The 22,805-nt window shown below is 42.1% G+C and overlaps 1 protein-coding gene across 1 annotated transcript in view; it reads left to right on the forward strand.

Moving 5' to 3' along the window:
- Window positions 1-22,805, forward strand: part of EXOC4 (exocyst complex component 4) — a 683,500-nt gene that overhangs the window by 625,645 nt on the left and 35,050 nt on the right. Inside the window, exons 16-17 of the mRNA XM_066262321.1 lie at window positions 5,939-6,117; window positions 9,309-9,468. Coding sequence (XP_066118418.1) covers window positions 5,939-6,117; window positions 9,309-9,468 — 339 coding nt within the window. The remainder of the gene's footprint in view (window positions 1-5,938; window positions 6,118-9,308; window positions 9,469-22,805) is intronic.

The following is a 22,805-nucleotide window of genomic DNA, read 5'->3' on the forward strand; positions in this document are numbered from 1 at the left end:
TGCTCTCCCAGCTCCCAGAACCAGGTGGTTGATTTGTGGGCATGTAATGGGTTCTCCATTTAGAATTGTCTGCTTGTGGTGTAGGTGATTCCAAGGGGGATCTTTTCAACACATTTGAGTAAAAATCTTTTCAATCCTTAGCCTCTAGCCAGCCCTTTTTGTTTTTGTACATCTTGGCAGTGCTAGTCTATGATACTGAACATGTTGTAGTCGTTACTTACTAACTTTACAAGGAGCCATTCAGTGCTGTGGCATCTGCTATATATCCTCAATGCAAGTTGAAAACATATATAAAAACAGGGAAGAAAATTATTTTAAGAATGAAAAACAAAAATGCTGAGTTTGAGAGTCCTGGATGCCAGTGATCTTTGCTTGATTTTGACTGCAAATACTAAACAAGTTCATTTTTTCTAAATTGAATGTCTTCTACTCCTTGTATGATGTGATGTCAACATTAGGGTTGCTTTCTTATGAATATGCTCCATTTTGTCTTTCTCTCTTTTAAAATATGGTATTATAAACTAGACAGAACACTCTGTGTATAGCTCAGATAGCAAATGCTCGCACACTTGAGTCACTCTTTGTCACAGTACGTAGCTTTTTATTTTTAGAGTTGATGATGAATAAGTTTACAAAATGAATAAGACCCATCTCAAACAAATCAGGATACTGTAGTATAATAATGCTAAAATAGAGCAGATTGCTAAGTGTCCTGGGCTCGCACAGTGCATGACTGTGGAACAGGCTGTTAACTCCAGAAGGCAGGAACCAGGTGTGTCTTGTCCACTCTTGTGGCCTTGGAACCCAGAAGAGTCCCAGTGCATAATAGGTGCTCAATATAAAGATCAGTGACCCTTGGGAAGTAGCTGGTTTGAAACCAAACCCAGATAAATAAGTGCTGTTTCTCCGAAGAAAATCTGTTTCTCATGATAGAAAATGAATTGGTTTAGAGATTCTGTTTTCACTTGGTAGTTCACTATATGTATTTGAGAGATGCAGAATACTGCGTGGCCAGCATCATCCTTGTCATTATCATCAGCTTTGTTTGTCTTATTCCCATCCTGCTTTTTTTTTTTTTTGTATTTTTTTTTTTTTTTTTGTATTTTTCTGAAGCTGGAAACGGGGAGAGACAGTCAGACAGACTCCCGCATGCGCCCAACCGGGATCCACCCGGCACGCCCACCAGGGGCGACGCTCTGCCCCTCTGGGGCGTCGCTCTGCCGCGACCAGAGCCACTCTAGCGCCTGGGGCAGAGGCCAAGGAGCCATCCCCAGCGCCCGGGCCATCTTTGCTCCAATGGAGCCTTGGCTGCTGGAGGGGAAGAGAGAGACAGAGAGGAAGGAGTGGGGGGTGGAGAAGCAAATGGGCGCTTTTCCTGTGTGCCCTGGCTGGGAATCAAACCCGGGTCCCCCGCACGCCAGGCCGATGCTCTACCGCTGAGCCAACCGGCCAGGACCTCCCATCCTGCTTTAAGGAAGAATTGGAACTTAGAATCTGTAGTCCAGGGGCTGGTACAATGAAGAAATGGCTGATTAGGCACTGCTTCTGGCATTTTTACCCAAGAAGCCACTACCATAAGAACACTGATAGAAGAAAAAAAAAATTAATGTGAGCCCCAGCCAGATAGTTCGGTTGGTTAGAGCATCATCCCAATGTGCAGAGGTTGCCAGTTCGATCCCCAGTCAGGGCACATACAGAAACAGATTGATGTTTCCCTCTCTTTCTTTCTCTCTTTCTTTCCCTTACTCCTTTTCTAAAAATCAATCAATAATTTTTTAAATTATTTTTTAAAATTAATGGGAAGTGGCCTGACCTGTGGTGGCGCAGTGGATAAAGCGTGGACCTGGAACGCTGAGGCCACCAGTTTGAAACCCTGGGCTTGCCCAGTCAAGGCACATATGGGAGTTGATGCTTCCTGCTCCTCCCCACCTTCTCTCTCTCTCTCTCTCTCTCTCTCTCTCTCTCTCTCTTCTGTCTAATGTGAACAAATAAAATCTTAATAAATAAAAATAAACTTTTAATTAAAAAATGAATTATTTTTTAAAAATTATTGGGAAATGCTAACAGGAAGTACAGATTAACTCCAAATGCCAAAAAATTGTCCTATTCCCCCAAATATTTTTATATCTGTAGTCCCTATTTTTCTTTAAGATTGTTAAGTGTTCTCAAAGCCAGTAGGTTCTGTGCAGAAGGACCCATCCAAAAAGCATTTGACTTTTTTTAATTGTGTCACTGTGGGTCACATTTAACCCCAATTAGTACCTTTCCACAATTTAAAACATAAGGCAAATGACACCCCCAAGAAATGAGAGACATGGTAAGACCATAAAAAATTGTTTTGTATTTTTTTCCTATATGAACTTGAGAACAAAATTAAGTTTCCGTTTGAGTCCAAGATGCTGAGAATTCCACCCTGGCAGGCCAGTTCTCTCCCATCCACGGGGCTCTGAGTGGGTTCAAGAGCAGCTGCCCCTCACTGTTGGGATCCTAAGTGTGCACTTTTTGAAAATCAACCGTCCTGCTGTGTAATCAGCAATATTTGCAGGAACTCTTAATGCCAAAGTCATATTAAGGTCAGCAACGACATGCCAGAAATAAAAAGAAAAGAAGAAATAAGCCTATTCTTTTTTAAAACTCGGCATTTGTCAGTGACTACTTAAATTCTTCTTCATCTCTGACCATTTCAGGATAGGAAGATAGAACCTTCGAACAGTGTTTGTAACTCCTCTCTGCCACTGACTTCAAGATCTCATAAGCTCTCACCTCTAATTCATAATAACTTTCTAATCAGTCTCTCTATTTGCAGTTTTCTCCACCATATCGTCCACCATTTAAACAGTGCCAGAGTGACCTTGCCAAAGGTCATATCTGATGTTGTCATTTCACCTCCTAAAATCCTCCTAAGCCTTCTCAAAGTCCACAGTCTTTGGATGGTGTCCAAAGCCTGAGATGAGCTGGCCCCTGACCATCCCCCTAAGCTCACCTCACGCCTCTGTCATGTGATCTCTGTGCACTAAAATGAATCACTCATCAATCCCCAAAGCTGTCCTCCATCCACACCTCATGCCTTTGTCCGTGGACTTCCAATTGTCTGAGTTATGGTGTTTATAATCTACTGTAAAAATACTTCGGCATTGATGGCCTTGATTTTATTTTCAACTAGGAGCTGCTCAGTTTACGTTTCAACCCCAGAACCAATCAATTTCCCTAGTTATTAATCCTGCTGCACAGTTGGTTGACTTTCATTCTAACACAAAGATCAGATTCTAGAGGAATCTGTAACCAGTGCATTTACCGGTATCTTTGTCAAAACTATACATTTTTGCCTGTTGCACATGAATGTCAGAATTAGCTTCTTTTTTTTTTTTTGGTGTAATTAATCATTAGTTGATTACCAGCTGTTAAGATGATTAGCCATGAAGATGAACAGGTAGTCAAGATATCAGGATTCCCTTACAGGGACAGGTTATAAGAATGCAGCACATAATCCTACAAAACCGAGCTCAAACTGGATTATAGATCTAAATGGAAAACCTGAAGCTTTCAAACTTCTAGAAGAAAACATACAAAAAAATTTTTAGTGACTTTGGGTAGGCAAAGATTCTTAACTGTAACACCCAGAGCACTATCCATAAAAGAAATAAGTGATAAATTGAACTTCATAAGATTTGAAACCATTCTTTGAAAGATACTGTTAAGATGAAAAAGTGGCTCTTTTCCTTCCTGGCTGCTTGAAGGTCGTCCATCATCATAAACGACACAATAACTGTCCAGACCAGGGGGAGGTAGAGGAAGAGGAGGAGGAGGTGGAGGAGGAGAAGAAGCCAGATGCCCAAGGCCACATTCTGTGTGATTCCATTCACATGGCGTTGGGAGAGATAACACTATGGGACAGGGAATAGATCAACAGTTGTCAAGAGCTTGGGGTATGAGTAGGGCTGACTTCAAAGGGGACGGTGAAACTCCAGGAGAGATGGGACTATTCTCTAACTTGGTTATGCTGGTGCTTACGCAACTGCCTGCATTTGTCAGAACTCATAGAACAGTTCTCTAAATAGAGGGAATTTTTCTGTTTGTAATTTCTCAATAAACCTGACTTTAAAAAGGATAGTGAAGCCTGTATTTGCCTCACTGGGGATGATGATACCCAAGGCTTCTGCAGCCATTGGTTTAGGAATATTCCTGGTTACCTGATGCTGACTATATGGATTAGAGAATCCTGACCCAAATTGCTCTCAGCTCTCCCTCCTGGGAAGCTTCCAGGGTGACATCAGACAGAGCATCCAAGCCAGTGGAGAGTTAGGACTTCACTGAGCTCATAGAATGGCCTGTTTGAACTATGGATGGTATTTTTGTTTTGTTTTTTAAAATAAATTTCTATGTATGCAGTAGAATTATTTGGATTGAAACTCGCTTTTCATCTCAACTTAATACAAAGGTTACAAAGTAGTCAATCCTTACCCACCTCAGAGGTCTTTGGCAGTTACTGACATCTCCCAAAAGGAAATGGAGAGGGTGTGGGGGGAGGGGTAGAAGAGGGTACAGGGGGATAAATGGTGACGGAAGGAGACTTGGCCTGGGGTGGGGAACCCACAAAGCAATATACAGATGGTGTGTTATATAATTACACACCTGAAACCTATATGATTTTATTAACCGAGTCACCCCAATAAATTTTAAAAAATGAAGAATTGTGTGTAATCAAAGCAACTCAGGCCCTGGCCGGTTGGCTCAGCAGTAGAGCGTTGGCCTAGCGTGCGGAGGACCCGGGTTCGATTCCCGGCCAGGGCACACAGGAGAAGCGCCCATTTGCTTCTCCACCCCTCCGCCGCGCTTTCCCTCTCTGTCTCTCTCTTCCCCTCCCACAGCCAAGGCTCCATTGGAGCAAAGATGGCCCGGGCGCTGGGGATGGCTCTGTGGCCTCTGCCCCAGGCGCTAGAGTGGCTCTGGTCGCAACATGGCGATGCCCAGGATGGGCAGAGCAACGCCCCCTGGTGGGCAGAGCGTCGCCCCTGGTGGGCGTGCCGGGTGGATCCCGGTCGGGCGCATGCGGGAGTCTGTCTGACTGTCTCTCCCTGTTTCCAGCTTCAGAAAAATGAAAAAAAAAAAAAAAAAAAAAAGCAACTCAGGCCATCTCAACACAGAAATATACTTCTTCCTCCAGCTCACTCAGATATGTCCTTGTGACTCACGTGTCACCTCCTGTCATATCAGTATCTGTGCTTCTTAGTGGAACACTGCCCTCTTTTGGTTATTTTTTTCTTGGTTGGCCCCATCAGGCTCTGGAGTCCGCAAGGACACAAACTGACTGACATTGTCAGGGCCTAGCACAACTGTTAACAAATTTATGGATGTTCCATATTTTATTTAAGTCGTATATTAACATTAATAAGTATGCTAATAGGGCTGATAGGCAACACTCACTGTGCCATGCCTTCATGCCAGAGCTCCTTGCGTAGTGTTGTTATTCCATTGCACAGTTAAGGAAACTCAGACAGAGAGAAAATAACTTGCCTGAAGTCACACACTAATAAATGTTGGAATTGGGGATTGAAACCAATGTAGTGCTGTTATAAAGCTTACATATGTAAGATCTGTGACTTGGGTCTCTCACTTTCACAACAATATCTGTTGAAAGGTACAATGCATTTCACACTATGCATACATACAGTCCTGCCACTGAAAACAATTTTAGAGCTCACGTCTCACCCATAACATATGGATCAAATAAGCAAGAATCACAGAAGCTGATTTGCTCAGGATCACTTAGCTGTTCTATAGAATAACTACAATGGCTTTTTGGTGAAAATGGGGAGGGATGTGTAAAATTTTACAGGAGCCCTGCCTCTTCAAATATATGAGTGCACTGTCACAAAAAGATCATTATTTTGATCAGAAGTGTTTGTTGCTAATTGCTCTGCCCATGTCTCTCTTTCAGGGTTCACTGTTTCCACTATCTCATCCCTCTTGCAAAGGAGGGGAACTATGCCATCGTTGCTAATGTGGAGAGTATGGATTATGACCCTCTGGTAGTCAAGCTCAACAAAGACATCAGTGCCATCGAAGAAGCCATGAGTGCCAGCCTTCAGCAGCACAAGTTCCAATATATATTTGAAGGTCTGACCCTGCTCCTGTCCCTGTCCCTGTCCCTGGGCATTTGGGAGGAAAGAAGGATGAAGGTTTCCTTATTTTTCTGTCATTGAAGTTCAAAACGTGTAGAAGACGGTTATTGGGATTTTTATTTCTTTTTTGATTAAAGGCTGCATGCAATACCTCGTATCTGTGAATGGCTAGGTAGAGAACAATATGGCTACTATCTGCTCCTGGTTGATAAGGAGATTGAATCCAAGATAAGGCAGATGGCAGCCCGGCTGCCTCTCTGACATGCCACTTGTGAGACGGGTAAATGTGTGGAGGGGCATGAATTAACTCAAGAGGAGCTCATAAAAGTAAAAGAAACACACACACGATAAGGAGAGAACCAAAAAAAAAATCTCTGGTTGGCTAAAATTATTGGCAAAGTGGGGGGGAGGTTCTCTCAGACAATGTGTTACTTTTGGAAAACAATAGAAATCTCTTATTAGAAGGGATTTTGGGAAGGCTGCATCCAGAAATGCCTCCCGGGCGGGCGGGCGGGGAATAGTATGGGACACGGTACCATCTAAGGCATTTACCTGCAACATTTGAAAAACATGAGGCCAGCCAAGTAATTTCTCATGCGGAATTCCTGTCTTAGGACTCCTTGTAGGATTTCCATTAGATTCCATCTTTTCTTGTTTCGGCTGCTTTGTAAGTAGACCTGAGTGTTAAAAGTATCCATGGCACCTCACAAAATGAAGCCAATGTTGCTTCTTAGAACAATGAAGAAGGTGCATTGTCCAAAGGACGGCAGCAACCTGAAGACGGGGAAGTGCTGGTGCATGGCCACGGATTGCTGTATGCAGTTATGTTCCAGCAAATTCAGGCCCAGAAAACCCTCTCTTTTCATGAAGCCATGTCATAAAGATGGAGACATGTTGTGAAGGGAAATGTCCTTAAAGGGCGTTAGCCAAAAGCGTGAGTGTTTAAAAGGCTAGCTATTAGTGGGCCCCTGGCACTGTGAGTGGGGGACAGCGGTAGTGCTCAGGGGCTTGAAGCTGCCGTGCGGTGTGAGAATACACGCCTCCCACACGTCCTCCGTGCTCCTGCCTGCGCCTCTCCCGAGCGCAGCAGGCACGGGTCCCGGACTTGTCTTCACATGTCGTCCTGCTGGGAGACCACATCTGTAGGTAGAACCCTCTGACTTGGGATAGAGTTTAACTAGGAAGTCATTCAGTGTTTCAGACTTCAGTTATTTCTCTGTGATACAATTTTCTAAATTCCAAAAGTATAACACTGAGTTTCCCAAGGCGAGGGTGGAGGGGACAGGGTCTCAGCCTTCCTTGGTGTGGCAGGGAGGAGTTCTCAGCACAGGTATTGTTTAGACTCACTGGTATATGGTGATACCATAAAGCAAACCGACTTCTAATTGGGTTTATTGTTAATTATTATTATTATTTTTACATAAATTTATTAGTATATACTATTCTTTACAGTCCACCACTACCTCCACTGCCTACACTTAGGACCTACTGCAAATGGCAGGACAGAATTATACCTGAAGTTATGCGCTCTGGAGTATTAGGTGAAACTTGACCTTTGACCTCTGTACATAGACCTGATTTTTTCTTTTTTGTATGGTCCGTATCTCCCCATGTATAAGATGCTCCCCTGTATAAGAGGCACCTTAATTTTGGTGCCCAAAATTTGAAAAAAAAAAATGTATTACATAAAGTTATTGAACTCAAGTTTTATTCATCATAAAACTCATATAATTCTTCATCACTGTCAAAACTCCCATCCATTAGCTTGTCCTCTTCTGTGTCTGATGATGAATCACTGTCTTCATATATTGCCTCGTTTTCAGTTTCATTTATGGCATGAGAAATGCCACAACCACTGTATAAGATGCACCCAGTTTTTGGACCCCAAGTTTTTTTAAAAATGGGTGCATCTTATACATGGGGAAATACGGTACGTAGAGAGCTTTTTCACATGAGTACATTGTGTGGTGTTAACTGGAAAGTCCGTGCATTTCTTTACTTCACTTTCAAGGGGTAGCACAGACAGGGGAGCCAGTGGTCTCGAGGTGATGTAGGTAAAGGGGGTGGAGGCAGGCAGGCCCACACCCTCCTTTCCCCTGGCTGCCTTCTCCTAACCAAGGGACAGCCCACTTGGAAGACAGAGGGAGCCATTAACCTTGAAGACCCTCCCGGAGCTCTGATCTGAGCCACAGGAGTCTCTGTGGAGGGACTAGGACTTTAAAGAGGGAAGGAACACATAGAGGAGACTGCTTGCGACTAGTGAGACAGGCATTCAAGTTCGGGGGAAGCGGCCTGCTAGAGTTCAACTTTGCAAGAATAAGGGAAGTTTACTTAATTCCAAGTATTTAGAATTAAATCTAGCTTCTTTAAAAATGGAAGTCTACAGGTGCCTTGGTTGTTCTGAACCAGCGCTCAACTTAATCACACAGGACACCCTGGATGGAAGGGGCCTCGTCGTTTGTTGATGGACTGACTGCCTGTTGGTCAGTTTCACAGACCTCAGGGCAGTCCTTTGGAGATGAGAACAAACCACTTATAGGAGTCTAGAACTGTCCATGGGTATCTGGTAGGAACTCAACAGTTAACACATAATGGGCTTTTCTTTCACACTTTGTTTCTGCTTACATTCTCTCCAATCACAACTTCAGAAATATTCTCCAGGGTCAGTGTTGAGGTGTATTAGCATCGATGCCAGTAGCCCAATTTCTTACTGATTTATTTTTTGCCTATGTAGGTTCCCAATCAACGTTTGAGATAAAATATACTCCTGTCTGTTCCATGTGAGGAACAGGAGGCCAAATGCTATGTTGTATTTACATGCATTCTTCTGCACTCCCAAATATCTGTCCAGGAAAAGAGTCCCTGTGCACTTCCATAGTATAAAAACCTGGCATAGTCTCTAAGCCCCATCATGGAAGCTTTGGGTGCACACAGCAGTGCTGGAGCTGTGGGTTGCCAGGTTTAGTGGCTAGAAAAAACAAATCTCTCCATTTGCAATTACTAGGGCAGTGTATACATACTGTGAAATCATTGTGATACCAGCTGGGGAAGTCATCAGAGATATGTATTCTTTGGTCACTTACATTAGTGGAGGATTGAAAGAGAGGGATCCTGGGTGTCAGTTTCCACAAGAGGGTACTAATCTACCTTCGCTTGTCTCCCCACCGCACTGTGCTGGTCTGTCAGGCCTCGGACACCTGATCTCCTGCATCCTCATCAACGGGGCCCAGTACTTCAGGCGCATCAGTGAGTCTGGCATCAAGAAAATGTGTAGGAACATCTTTGTTCTTCAGCAGAATCTGACCAACATCACCATGTCGCGGGAGGCGGACCTGGACTTCGCAAGGTAAGAGGGAAGGTTGGGCTCAGGTCCCTGGACCAAAGCCAAGACCTCATTGCCTATCAAGTTATTTTTAAAAGTAGATTATTGGTTCCTTAAAAAGTTAGTTTAAAAAGAAAAACAGATGTGATGGATGAGATTTTGCAATATATACATCTTGTATAATCATGTACAACTGAAACTAATATATGTCAATTATAGCTCAACTTTAAAAAAGCAAAACAAAAATGAAATAGACGTTCTTCAGTCATAGAAAAAGTAATTCTATATCCTGTTGAACACTTAAGGTCATTAGATAGGTAATTTTTCTTATTGTCTAACCTCAGTTCTTCTGACTGTAGAACTTCACTTTCTTTCCAGCTATAAAAGTAATACGCGCTTATTGCATAACATATGTAATACAAAATACAAAGAAGAATACAAATCTTACTCATAAACTTTTAATTTAGAGGCTGTGGTATTTGGTATACTTTCTCTTGGTCTTTAGGCACCTGCTATGTGGATAGGTGAGTTTTCATACATGTGAATGCATGATTTCTCTTTTTACAAAATTAAAAAACTGTCAGTTTGTTTTATGTTCATTTAATTGCATTTTTTCATGTCAGTTATACTCTTTGAAAACACTGTTTTTGCCTGAATGGGTGGTGGTGCAGTGGAAAGAGCACCAGACTGGGATGGCAGAGGACCCAGGTTCGAAACCCCAAGGTCTTTGGCCTGAGCGCGGGCTCATCCAGCTTGAGCAGGGGCTCACCAGCTTGAGCGCAGGTCTCTGGCTTGAGCATGGGATCATAGACATAACCCCATGATCACTGGCTTGAAGCCCAAGGTCGCTGGCTTGAGCAAGGAGTCACTCACTCTGCTGTAGACCCCCAGTCAAGGCACATATGAGAAAGCAATCAATCAACAATTAAGGTGCTGCAACAAAAAAATGTTGCTTCTCATCTCTCTCCATTCCTGCCTGTCTGTCCCTATCTGTCCCTCTTTCTGACTCTGTCTCTGTCTCTGTCTCTGTCACATAAAAAAGAAAGAAAACGCAATTTTTCCCATCTCTATTAAAATTCCTTGAAAATATTACTTTAAATTCCACGGTATCACTGAACCATAATTTTTTTTAATCATTTGCAAATTTGTAAACATTTGGATTTTTCCATTTCTTTTCCCCACGTTATAAATTACAGGTTTGAATGTATTTTTATAGGACTCTATTTCATCTCTATTTCATTCTTGTCCTAACTGAGACCCATGTCCTCTTGTTTTCATTGGGGGAGTGGAGACCAATCACCGTTCACGCTCTCCTGTCGTGAAACTAAAGCTGCTGCTTTTAAACAACATTTCCTCTTTTCTGAGTTTGCTGACTGTGATGTTTAATGTTTGTTTATAATGTGCCTTTTCAAATTTGAGAGTTAATTTTATTCTCTCTTTATGTGGCCTCCACACCATTTATACTTTCTTCAATCATCAGATCTTTGGTGTTTTAATGAAAGCTTAACCAGTTTTGAAAAGGATAGATGGTGAGTATGGTATCTCGGTCAAAGTGTAGATCGAGGTGAATTATTCTACAGATTCCTTCATGGCTAGGAAGTCATTTGTTTTTAATAATCTAGAATATTCCTGCCTCATATTTAGTACTTGTGTGTCTTTTCGCTTGATATTTTGATTCTTTAAGAAGTTCAGGGAAATTTGAAACAATTCTTGAGACATTTAAGGGAATGGTGAAGTATTATATTACTTTGACAATTATTAAGATGTATACTAGGAATTTAGCTTTGGAATCATATAACGATAGATCTTGTATGTTTAACCTTTCTTCTCCAATCTGTCCTTCCATTTGTTTCATTGCTACCCTGTTCCCCTGCTTCTCTGTCGTCCTTCCCTGTCTTATCCTTTTGTGTGTGTGTGTGTGTGTGTGTGTGTGTGTGTGTGTGTGTGTGTGTTCATTAAATTCTCTATTTTAGGCTAATTTTGGTGGAAAGCCTTCCTTGCTCAGATTAGGGAAACCAGGTGTGACTGAATGCTGCATTTATTTGGCCGTTCCTATGGGGAATGATCTCATTATTGACTTAGCCTCATAATAACATTGACAAGGGGAACATAAGAACGTGGAGGCCTCAGGGGTACGGAGAAGCATTACTAATGCTCTAAGGAATATAATTTTCTAAATTCAATCATCATTTTTAAATGATTTTTTTTATTTAGCTGAAATAAGTAAATTAACACAGTTTTTGACAGACGGTGTAGGGCTCAAACACATACTAGAAAAAAAAATAGCTTCTGGATAGTGAAATGCTGACCGGGTAGTATTGAGGTTGGCATCAGTGGGCTGAGTGCCCATGAAGCATTTCTTCAGGAGATAATTGAATGGCAACTGCATCATGCTTTTTGTGGTTGGATTTGTGAACAGTGCCTGAGGAAGTGGGGGGAAGCTGAAATGTGACCATTTGGGACAGGTACTGCTACGTCACTCTTTACTCTTAATGGACTATGAAGTAGGCTAGCGTAAACAGGTAGCGTTGGGTGGTTCTGTCCTTCTGATCCTGGTTCAGAGGACATCTCCTTACCACATTCACTGTAAGCTCCAAAACACCAACACTTTTCCTGTCTGTTTTCTCAGTGCCTGGACCAGTCAGTACTCATCCTGTGTATTGGATGAATGACAAAGTTCAGTTTTATCTTTTTCTTTTTTATTAATATTATTATTCAGAGAGAGGAGAGAAAGCAGAGACAGACTCCCACATGTGTCCCAACTGGTCCAACTGGTATCCACCCGGCAAGCCTATTAGGGGGTAATGGTCTGCCCATCTGGGGCCATTGCTTCATTGCTCAGCAATCTGAGCCTTTTTTTTTTTTTAAGTACATGAGGCAGAGGCCATAGAGCCATCCTTAGCACCTGGGGCCAACTTGCTCCAATTGAGCCATGGCTGCAGGAGGGGAGGAGAAGAGAGAGAGAGAAGGGAGAGGGGGAGAAATGGAGAAGCAGATGGGCGCTTCTCCTGTGTGCCTTGACCAGTAATCGAACCTGAGACATCCATGCCCCGGCCAACGCTCCACCACTGAGCCAACTGGCCAGGGCCAAGTTTAGTTTTATCTGTAATGCCCTGAATATGTTAAACAGCTGACATGGGTTGGTTTCCTTGTAGGCTTATCGGAAACCAAGTACTATCTCCCCAGCAGCCCTTTCTTTGTAGAGCAGAAAGCGTTCCAGAAAGGAGTAATAGATCCCTCCCCCTTATAGTCTCTGTCCCTCATTTCTCTTGCTCTTTATACACATACACACTTTACAGGCTTATCTTTTTTCTGTTGCTGTTTTTGGTAGGGATGGGCTTTGTGAATTGGGCTCCATCAATTCTACTGAACTTGAAGCTATAAAATAAATATAACAGCAATACCGAAATAGCCGGAAAGAATAGACTTGAGCTGTGTGCCTCAGCATTCCTTAAGCAAAGCCTAATCAAGCATGGACAGCATCTGTATTCCCAGTAAATCTCTATAGGAATGTTATCTTCTAACACAGTAATTAATCACTAGTTGCCATGTGTCAGAAAACTTACTTAACAAGAAGTTGCAAGGTTCTTGTAGTTTTTCACTTCCGTAGGCTTCCTGGCCAGTGGAAAACATAACATCCTTTCTGTAATAAAGAAATGAGGGCTCTGGAGGGATACTATTTATGTTTATTTTTCTGCTCATGGTGTTGTGAAGTTGCTATCTCTTCTCATACACACCTGTGCTCTAACTCAGCGTTCATATCACTAGTCCAGGAATAGTCAGCCTTTTTATACCTACCGCCCACTTTTGTATCTCTGTTAGTAGTAAAATTTTCTAACCACCCACCGGTTCCACAGTAATGGTGATTTATAAAGTAGAAAAGTAACTTTACTTTATAAAATGTATAAAGCAGAGTTACAGCAAGTTAAAGCATAGAATAATAATTACTTACCAAGTACTTTATGTAGGATTTTCGCTAAGTTTGGCAGAATAAATCTTTATAAAACAACTTACTATAGTTAAATCTATCTTTTTATTTATATATACTTTGGTTGCTCTGCTACCGCCCACCATGAAAGCTGGAACGCCCACTAGTGGGCGGTAGGGGTCAGGTTGACTACCACTGTACTAGTCCATGGACCAGTCTGCCAGAAATTTGTGCCAGTCCAAGAAAGAATTAACCATCCTGATGTTGTGTGAAAATGATAGACCCAATGACCTTAGTTGAATTTGCTTACGCTTGGGGTGATTTCTGCCTTGGCAATCCCCAAAATAATTCTCCTATTTTCAATGGTCCCCAAGTGTAAAATAGTTGAAAGCCACTTTTCTAATCTCTAATAAGAGGATAATCTTGGGTGAGCAAAGGATCCAGATGACCTCTATGATCACCAGAATTACAGAGAGACCCTGTCTCCTATGGTAATGATCTCTGTGATGGTTCTGACCTTTTGGACTCCACTGTTGATTTCCAAACTCAAAAATATGCTTTGTCCTGGAAAATCTCTGCAGATTAAAAGTAGAAGGGCTTTATGAGTATGCTTTTTAGTTCCTTTCATCAGAGATCATCTCACCCTGAGCTATCATGAAGTTCCCCAGAGCTGAGTCACTGAGGAGATTGTAGGCGGTGTGTGACGGAAGTCTGAATGGACACTGGAGTCCCCAGAGTGAACCTGGCAGACTCTACAGTTTAAGTGAAGCCATTACTCAAAGGGACTACCCCAGTGTCTGCTCCCGAGCTCTTCCCTCTCCCGCCGTTCTCCCTTGTACCTGCCTCACCCATTACAGTTGCCTCTCTTTTCCCTTCATTCCTCCTGTCACCTCTGTTTTCTGCTTTCCTCCTTCAAGGTTTCATCTCCTTGGTTTTCTTCTTACTTTTGGTTTTCTTTAGAATGACATCTCTTATTCTTAAATCTGACAAAGGTAAGGAAGTGACAGCTAAGTTCTGGAGTGGTAAGGAGAGAAGTTCTAACACATAAGAATGTTTCCTCACACTTGTATTCCTTCTTTAATTCATTCATTCAACAAATATTTATTGAACGCACATTCTGTGTAGATCCTCCCCTCATGGAATTTGCAAGACAGATATAAGTAAAATGTACATATGTCAGATAAGGGTATAGGCTATGGTAAAAAAGGGCAAGAGAAAGAGAATTGAGTACACCAAAGTATAATAAATATAATCTGCAATTTTAGAGTGTCCATGGATTTCCTTACCAAGATGGTAACATTTGAGGACAAAGGCAAAGGAGAAATGGGAACAGGCCATGTGGCTATCTAGGGGAAGAGCCTACCAGGACAGGGAAGCTAAGACCAAAAATCCAGAGGGAGGAGCATGCTTGGCCTTTGAAGAACAGCAGGAAGGCCAGTGTGCTATTCTTCAATGAGCAAAAGCAAGAGGAACAGATGGGGTCAGAGTTATAATCTAAGAGGCTGAGATCTTGAAGACCTGTAATGCTGTGTTGGCTTTTACTTTGAGTGAGGCTGGAAGCCATTAGGCTTTGGAACAGAAGAATGCCATAACCTGACTCGCACCATAAAAGGAGCACTCTGGCTGCTATGTTGAAAACAGACAATTGGGAAGAGGAGGTTGTGGGCAAGGGCTAAAGCAGATGGAGCTGTTCGAAAACCATTGCAGTAATCTAAGTGAAAGATAGTGGTGATTCACAAGACAGTAGCAGTAGAGAGGATGAGAGATGGTCAGATGAGGATATATTTTAAAAGGACAACTAATAGGATTTGCTGAAGGACTGGAAGTGAACCAGTGACTCCAAGGTTATTATGCCGAGCAACTCACAGGATGGAATTTCTACTTACTGATATGACAATGACCATTGGAAAGGAGGGTTGAGTTGGGGTTGGGAGAAGGAGTAAAGGGTTAGATAGGAAGAGGATCCCAAGAGTTTGGGTTTGGAAATATTGTTTCAGATGCCTGTTATACACATGAATAGAGATAAAGAAGAAAGAGCTGTATGTACCAACCTACAGCTTAGGAAAGAGATCTGGGCTGGAGAGAGGAGGTTGGGAGTCATCAGCATGGAGCTTCCATCTGCACAATATACCTAGTGCTGAAACAAAGTGTTGTATGTATTTGGGACCGGGAATACAGTCACTGGAGTGTTTGTGTTGTGATATGCCAAAAGTCAAATGGGCAACTTCTCTCTTTTCATTGGGTGGTTACTAAGAAAGCTCTGTCTTCCTGGCATAGGTGTTCATTGTGTGTTTCCCATCAGGAAGCAGAGTTGTGATCCCTCCAAAAGGATAAATAACTGGGGGGGGGGTCATATTTAATGATAGGCAGTCTCTGCTCCCAGATGCCCCACTCCTCCCTTTCCAGCCCCCTTTCAGCAAGCCTGGGTTAGCACTGGACCTGGTCTATGTACGTTCACTTAACCCATGAAAATCTATGTTTCCTGTGTATAGAACCCAGACATAGGATCATTTGCTCCACAGACGCTAACAGAAAGATCTCACTGGTAGAGAGAGAGCCATTTGAAATCTAGGGACCAAAGGAGAAAAAATCTTGCCCAAAACGCCTCCTCTGAAGACAGGTTTATTGGGAGAAGTACAATAAACCATTTGTTTAACTCAATAAGAGATTGAATCAGAAAGTGAAAAGCTAACTAATAGATCGAGAGAAAATATTTGCATATATCTTATAAAGGCTCTTGTTTCTGGAATATACAAAGAACTTTCACAACTCAATAATACAAAGACAAATAGACCAGTGGAAGAATGGGTAAAGGCACCATCAGCAATATGTACACCTGTACCCAGATCTCAGTTTCAGTGATATTCTAAAATAGAAGCACCCAGGGCTCTTTGGAGAAATGGGGTAATTCTAGGACTGGGTCAGGAAATATACAAGATGAGCCTAGAACATCTTGTAGTAACAAAATGAGGAAGTACTAAAAACATACACACACAACATATTGATGGGGACGTGTCAGAGTGGCCCAGGGAACAACTGAAAGAGCTTCCAATGGCCAAAGTTGGACAATTTAAGCCAAAAAAATAAAGTAGCATTGGATTTAACCCAAAGCATAAAATAAATATCAATGAGTTCATATTGCTATAAATAAGTGATTAAATATATTAGAATGTGAGGAAAAAGAGACAAATCTCCTTTGCAGAATAATTCCAAATAAATTCTGTAGCTACTCTCCCCTAAAGAAGGGGAATTCTAACTTCCCACTTCTTAAGTATAGCATACACATAATGACTTCCTTCCAAAGGATACTTCTGGATTGGGGGGAAGTAACTGTATAGTAGAGGAATCTAACAAGCAGTACTTGAGTCAGGGATCAAGGTCAACGTCAACATGCATAAATTATGTTGACAGATGTACCCTGATATAAGGGAATGAAAATGACACTTTACTTTTTCTTCCCCAAAACCCATAACCCCCTTATAATCATGAGAAATAAAAACATCAGGAATCTATCAATAGAAAGGAGTAACTGACCCGTACTCCTCAAAACTGTCAAGGTCATGAAAAATAAGGAAAGTCTGTCATAGCCGCAAGGGGCCTAAAGAAGACATGACAACTTCATGTAATCTGGTAATTGGATAAGATCCTGGGACAGAAAAAGGATGGGAGGCTAAAAAAAAAAAAAAAAAAAAAAAAAAAAAACTAAGAAAATGTGACTAAACTATAAACTTTAGTTAGTAATAATGTATCAATATTGGTTCATTCATTTTGATAGATTTGTCATACTAATGTAAGATGTTAATAATAAGGAAACTTCATATAAGTTGTCTGGGAAATCTCTACCAGCTTCTCAATTTTTCTGCACATGTAAAACTATGGGGGAAAATCTAATCAAAAAATAGGCATAGAATTTGAATAGACTGTTCTCCAAAGTGGCAGTGTAGATGGCCAATTATACACATGGAAAGATGCTTAACATCATTCACTATTAAGGAAATGCAAATCAAAACCACAGTGAGACAACACATCATACCCACTAGGATCTCTGTAATCAAAATGACAAGTGTTGGAGAGGCTGTGGAGAAACTGAAACCCTCATACATTGTTGGCAGGAATGTAACTTTTGAAAACAGTTTGTCAGTTTGCCATCTACCAGAGATAGAAGTGAGCTTCCTAAGGTAAAGACTCTATTCACATCTCTAGCCCCCCGACGTAGAACAGTACCTGGCATGAAGTGGGCATTCAATAAATACGGGTGATAAAGTGGTTCAGACTTCATCCCATCAGTGACTGAAGGCTTTTCAATGGGAAAGTGAGATGGTCAGATTTGTATTCCAAGTCAACAGTGTCAGCAGCCATATGGGAAATGGATTTTAGGTCAATGAAACCAGAGGCCTTACAGACGAATTGGAAGGTGATGTTAAGAGAGAGATGTACAGGGCTTGAACTGGGTCAGTGCTGGTGAGAATGGAGAAGACAGACCTGAGAAGTATGGCAGAGCTGAATGAAGTTGGCAGGAGTTAGAGTGATTGGGTAGTGAGGGTAAAGCAAAGGAGTCAAGGATGATGACCCTGCAGCGTGGGACATGGGTATCTGGCCGGGACACATACCATCAAATATGATAACCCCACGGGAGGAGGGAGGAATAGATTTGATGAAGGCTGGGTCATCAATCGACATGATGAATCTGAGATGCCTGTGAGATTTCCAAGTGGATTGAACAAACAGATTTGGGGAGTCATCAGCATAGAGTTGCTTTTTATAAAACCATTCAAAGAACTAAACACTGTAGGTAGAGAACAGTCCCCTGGGGACACCAGCATGTTGAGGGCATGAGAAGGAAGAGGAACTCCTTAAGGGAAAGGGGAAGAATGTTCCCAAGTACAAGAACCAGAAGAGAATAGCACAGTGGTAGTCAACCTGGTCCCTACCGCCCACTAGTGGGCGTTCCAGCTTTCATGGTGGGCGGTAGCGGAGCAACCAAAGTATAAATAAAAAGATAGATTTAACTATAGTAAGTTGTTTTATAAAGATTTATTCTGCCAAATTTAGCAAAAATCTGACAAAGTACTTGGTAAGTAATTATTATTATATGCTTTAACCTGCTGTAACTGCTATATAAATTTTATAAAGCAAAGTTACTTCCCTACTTTATAAATCACCATTACTGTGGAACCAGTGGGCAGTTAGAAAATTTTACTACTAACAGAGATACAAAAGTGGGTGGTAGGTATAAAAAGGTTGACTACCCCTGGAGTAGCACGTCAAAGTGCTGACAGCCCGGAAATGGGTTTTCCCCCATGAATTGATACGGCATCTAACTTCCCAGTAAATAAGAGCATCTTCTCAGTTTAACTTCTCCAACTCCTCCTTGGAGGAAACTGTTTGAGTGCCTTCATTAAGGTGACAGAGTGAGTGACAAAGCCAGCCTAGAAACGAAATGCATCAGTTCGGACCTCTACTCCATCCGTGACCTTGTCCTTTCACGAGGGCCCAGAATGATCTCTGGCATGGCTAAGAATGTTGAATTCCTTCCAGGGGAGCTGTTTAGTAGGATTCTGTTCTATAAACCTATTGCGCAAGGATCATTACTTTGGTTTTCTGCAGGAAAAGGTTGAGTTTTCCTGTTTGGAGGGACCAGGGTGTAATGAGCGACAGGGATTAGCAATGACATGCTGCCATCTACTGGAAACACCCACAGCCATCCAGACAAGAGTGTCTGTGGTGGAACTTCCTGCAGGACAGGCACTGCCCCCGAACCTGCTTCAGAGGTGACTTGGCTGAAAATATAAAATGCCTTTACCTAGCAAATAAAATTTCCTTTCACTGCCTTGCTAGAAGAGCAGTTTTGTTCCTGAGGAAAAAATAAAAAGATCTAAAATAATTTTAACATCTGTTTCTCTGTTGTTTTTCCCCTAGTTTTATTCTGCCACTGGTCTTACCTGTCTTTTCAATTCTGGGTAACCTATTTCTTTTCTAAACTTTACCTGTAATACTCAAGATTTCTGACTCAAGATTGTTAACCATATGGATTTGTGATTAATTTTGTAAGAGAGATTAATCTGCTACTCAAATTCTTTTCATGATGGTGGCCCCCCAAAATTCTGTTATACTTTTTAAATTTAGTGGTGATACAAATTTAGCCCTGACTCTCCTAGGGGCCAGAATCAATTGAGAAATATGGTAGGTTAAATAGCTTTTACTGCCGGGTAGAAGAAAATGTGCCAGTTAATAAGCTTGATCGGTGAGAAAAAATTAAAGATCTTGGTATAAATAGATTTAAATAATATTACATCTCCCTAATTAAACCTTCATTTGACTTTTCCCACCCCTTTCTGACCACCCCACTTTTTTCTGATCTCCTTTTTTATATTTATTGCACTTAGAGTAGGTTCCATATATTCGAACAATTGATCTTTGTTTAATTAGGGCTCTTTGATGTCAGGTGAGTATGCCTACTGGTCTGCATCGCCCCTATAAAGCACCCAAAACAATGAGTACTTAAAATTCTCTCCAAAAAATAAATCCCTCTCATTCACTGTTGGTGGGAATGTAAAGTACTACAACCATTATGGAAGAAAGCATGGTGGTTCCTCAAAAAATTAAGAATAGAACTACCGTATGACCCAGCAATCCCTCTACTGGATATATACCCCCAAAACTCAAAATTTTTGATACGTAAAGACACATGCAGCCCATGTTCATTGCAACATTGTTCACAGTGGCCAAGACATGGAAACAACCAAAAAGTCCTTCAATAGAAGATTGGATAAAGAAAATGTGGTACATATATACTATGGAATACTACTCAGCCATAAGAAATGATGACATAGGATTGTTTACAACAGTGTGGATGGACCTTGATAACATTATACTGAGTGAAATAAGTAAATCAGAAAGAACTAAGAAATGTATGATTCCGTACATAGGTGGGACACAAAATTGAGACTCATAGACATAGATAAGAGTGCAGTGGTTACCAGGGGGAGGGGAAGGGAGGAGAGGGATGGTTGGGGGGAGGGGAGGGGCATAAAGAAACCAACTGAAGGGTGACAGAGGACGATTTGACTTTGGGTGATGGGTATACAACATAATCGAATGTCAAAATGATCTGGAGATGTTTTCTCTAAATTTGTATGTTCTAGTTGACCAATGTCACCCTGTTAAAATTGTATAAATCTATTAAAAAAATACCCATGACCATTGCTGTTTGATTTCTCATAAATATATCTTATGTACGAGGCTTTGATTAAGTAAGAGTCCATTTGATGATGCTCAATGAATGTTAGCATATCTTATACATACATAATGTCAATGTATGATTTAGGGATTATTGATGGACAGTAGCAGTCTTCCCTTTGTAGCAATGTGCTGCAGTTGGAATGAGTCCGAGATTAGCACACATGACAGATGGTGTTATTTCCAATACAGATCCCAGGGAACGAAAATCAGAAGTGACTTGTCCAACATCTCTCATCAATTTGTGCTGTTTATATACCCTGCACTCCCTGCATAGTCATCATAGTCAGGAAATTAAATTAACTCACCCAGTGAGGCCATTTTCTGCCAGGAAAGGATTGTATTGTCCTGAAAAGACATTGCCCTTGTTCTGTGACGAAAGCCCAAGAATGATCATTTACTGACTCTATTAGAATTCTTACTGCAAAACCTGATGCTGGGAGCTGACCTTTCTTATTTTCTAAATAAGGACATAATATTTCATTTTGATGCTTAAAAGCAGACACTAGGCACAATTGTTACAGCCGTAAAAGCAGAGCTACCACCCCTTACATACCACTTCTATGTACCGCGTCAGGTCCAGGCTCCCGGCTCTAGCCTTTTCTTGTTGCATCTTGTACTGAAAGCCCTTCCCTCCATTACCACCTCCTGTCTTGCTTTTCACCCTTTGCCATTCTAATGAAAACAACCCAAAGTGTCGAGGGAGACCAGGCAGCCACAGTGAGCTCAGTGCTCAGCCCCAAGCTAAAAATCCCAGTTTCCATGATAATGTCAGGATTCAGAAATAGCTCATTCCAACCCCAAAGCCTCTGTTTTGGTTTGTTTGTTTATTTTTTTTTAAGTGAGAGGAGGAGAGATAGACTCCCACATGCACCCTGACCAGAATCCACCCAGCAACTCCCATCTGGGGCCAATGCTCGAATCAACCAAGCTATCCTCAGTGCCTGAGGCTGACAGTTGGACCAAATGAACCATCCTCAGTGCCCGAGGCTGACTCTTGAACCCGTCAAGCCAGTGGCTGTGAGAGGGGGAAAGGGAGAGAAAGGGAAAAGGGAGAGGAAGAGAAGCAGATGGTCATTTTTCATGTGTGTCCTGACTGGGAATCAAACCTGGGACGTCCACATGCTAGGCCGATGCTCTATCCACTGTGCCAACCAGCCAGGGCCAATCTCCATATGTTTTTACCATATGAAATCAAGGCTGTTGTTTTGTAAATATTGGGTCTCTGTTTTGCTTTGTTTAACTAAAATATGACTTCATTTCTTAATTAGGCTCTTAGCTCTCAAACATTTTTTTTTCTGTATTTTTTCTGGTTGTGTATCTTTCTTGCTTGATTTCCATGGAGCTCTGGTCTCTGGCAGTTTTAATTAGCTTTAATGAGCAGTTCCACTGCAGAGGGCTCTACAGACCCCTCCTACGCTGGAAAGCGTCAGGGACAGTGTGGCTCAGCCACTAGGTTCTCGGGGCTGCCTGTAGGCTTTCTGCCCGCCTTCCAAGCCACGGTCCAGAAGCAGCCGTGCTTCACACCCAACACCACGGTCTGGGAACCATTCTGCAAATGAGAACTGGTGCAAGATTTGCATCGCTGGGGAACTCTATCATTCATCCCAAGTGCAAGCCTTTATACTCTTAAAGCAGCAAACTGATTAAACAGGTGGTTCTCAAAAGATAGAGGGAATACGGATTTCCTAGGGAACTTCCTTTACATAGTATTCTTTGACTCCATTCTTAAATTTGGGGTTTAGAAGGTTGAGGGTGGGGCCAGACATCTGCTCTTTATTTATCAAGTGCCCAGGAGATCCTGGTGTGGAAGATCTTAGGCCAGCAGTAGTCAACCTTTTTATACCTACCGCCCACTTTTGTATCTCTGTAAGTAGTAAAATTTTCTAACCGCCCACTGGTTCCACAGTAATGGTGATTTATAAAGTAGGGAAGTAACTTTGCTTTAGAAAATCTATATTGCCCTGGCCGGTTGGCTCAGTGGTAGAGCATCAGCCTGGCGTGCAGAAGTCCCGGGTTCGATTCCCGGCCAGGGCACACAGGAGAAGCGCCCATCTGCTTCTCCACCCCTCCCCCTCTCCTTCCTCTCTGTCTCTCTCTTCCCCTCTAGCAGCCGAGGCTCCATTGGAGCAAAGATGGCCTGGGCACTGGGGATGGCTCCTTGGCCTCTGCCCCAGGCACTAGAGTGGCTCTG

The sequence above is a fragment of the Saccopteryx bilineata genome, chromosome 2 (genome assembly GCF_036850765.1).
Source record: "Saccopteryx bilineata isolate mSacBil1 chromosome 2, mSacBil1_pri_phased_curated, whole genome shotgun sequence".
Taxonomy (NCBI): Eukaryota; Metazoa; Chordata; class Mammalia; order Chiroptera; family Emballonuridae; genus Saccopteryx; species Saccopteryx bilineata.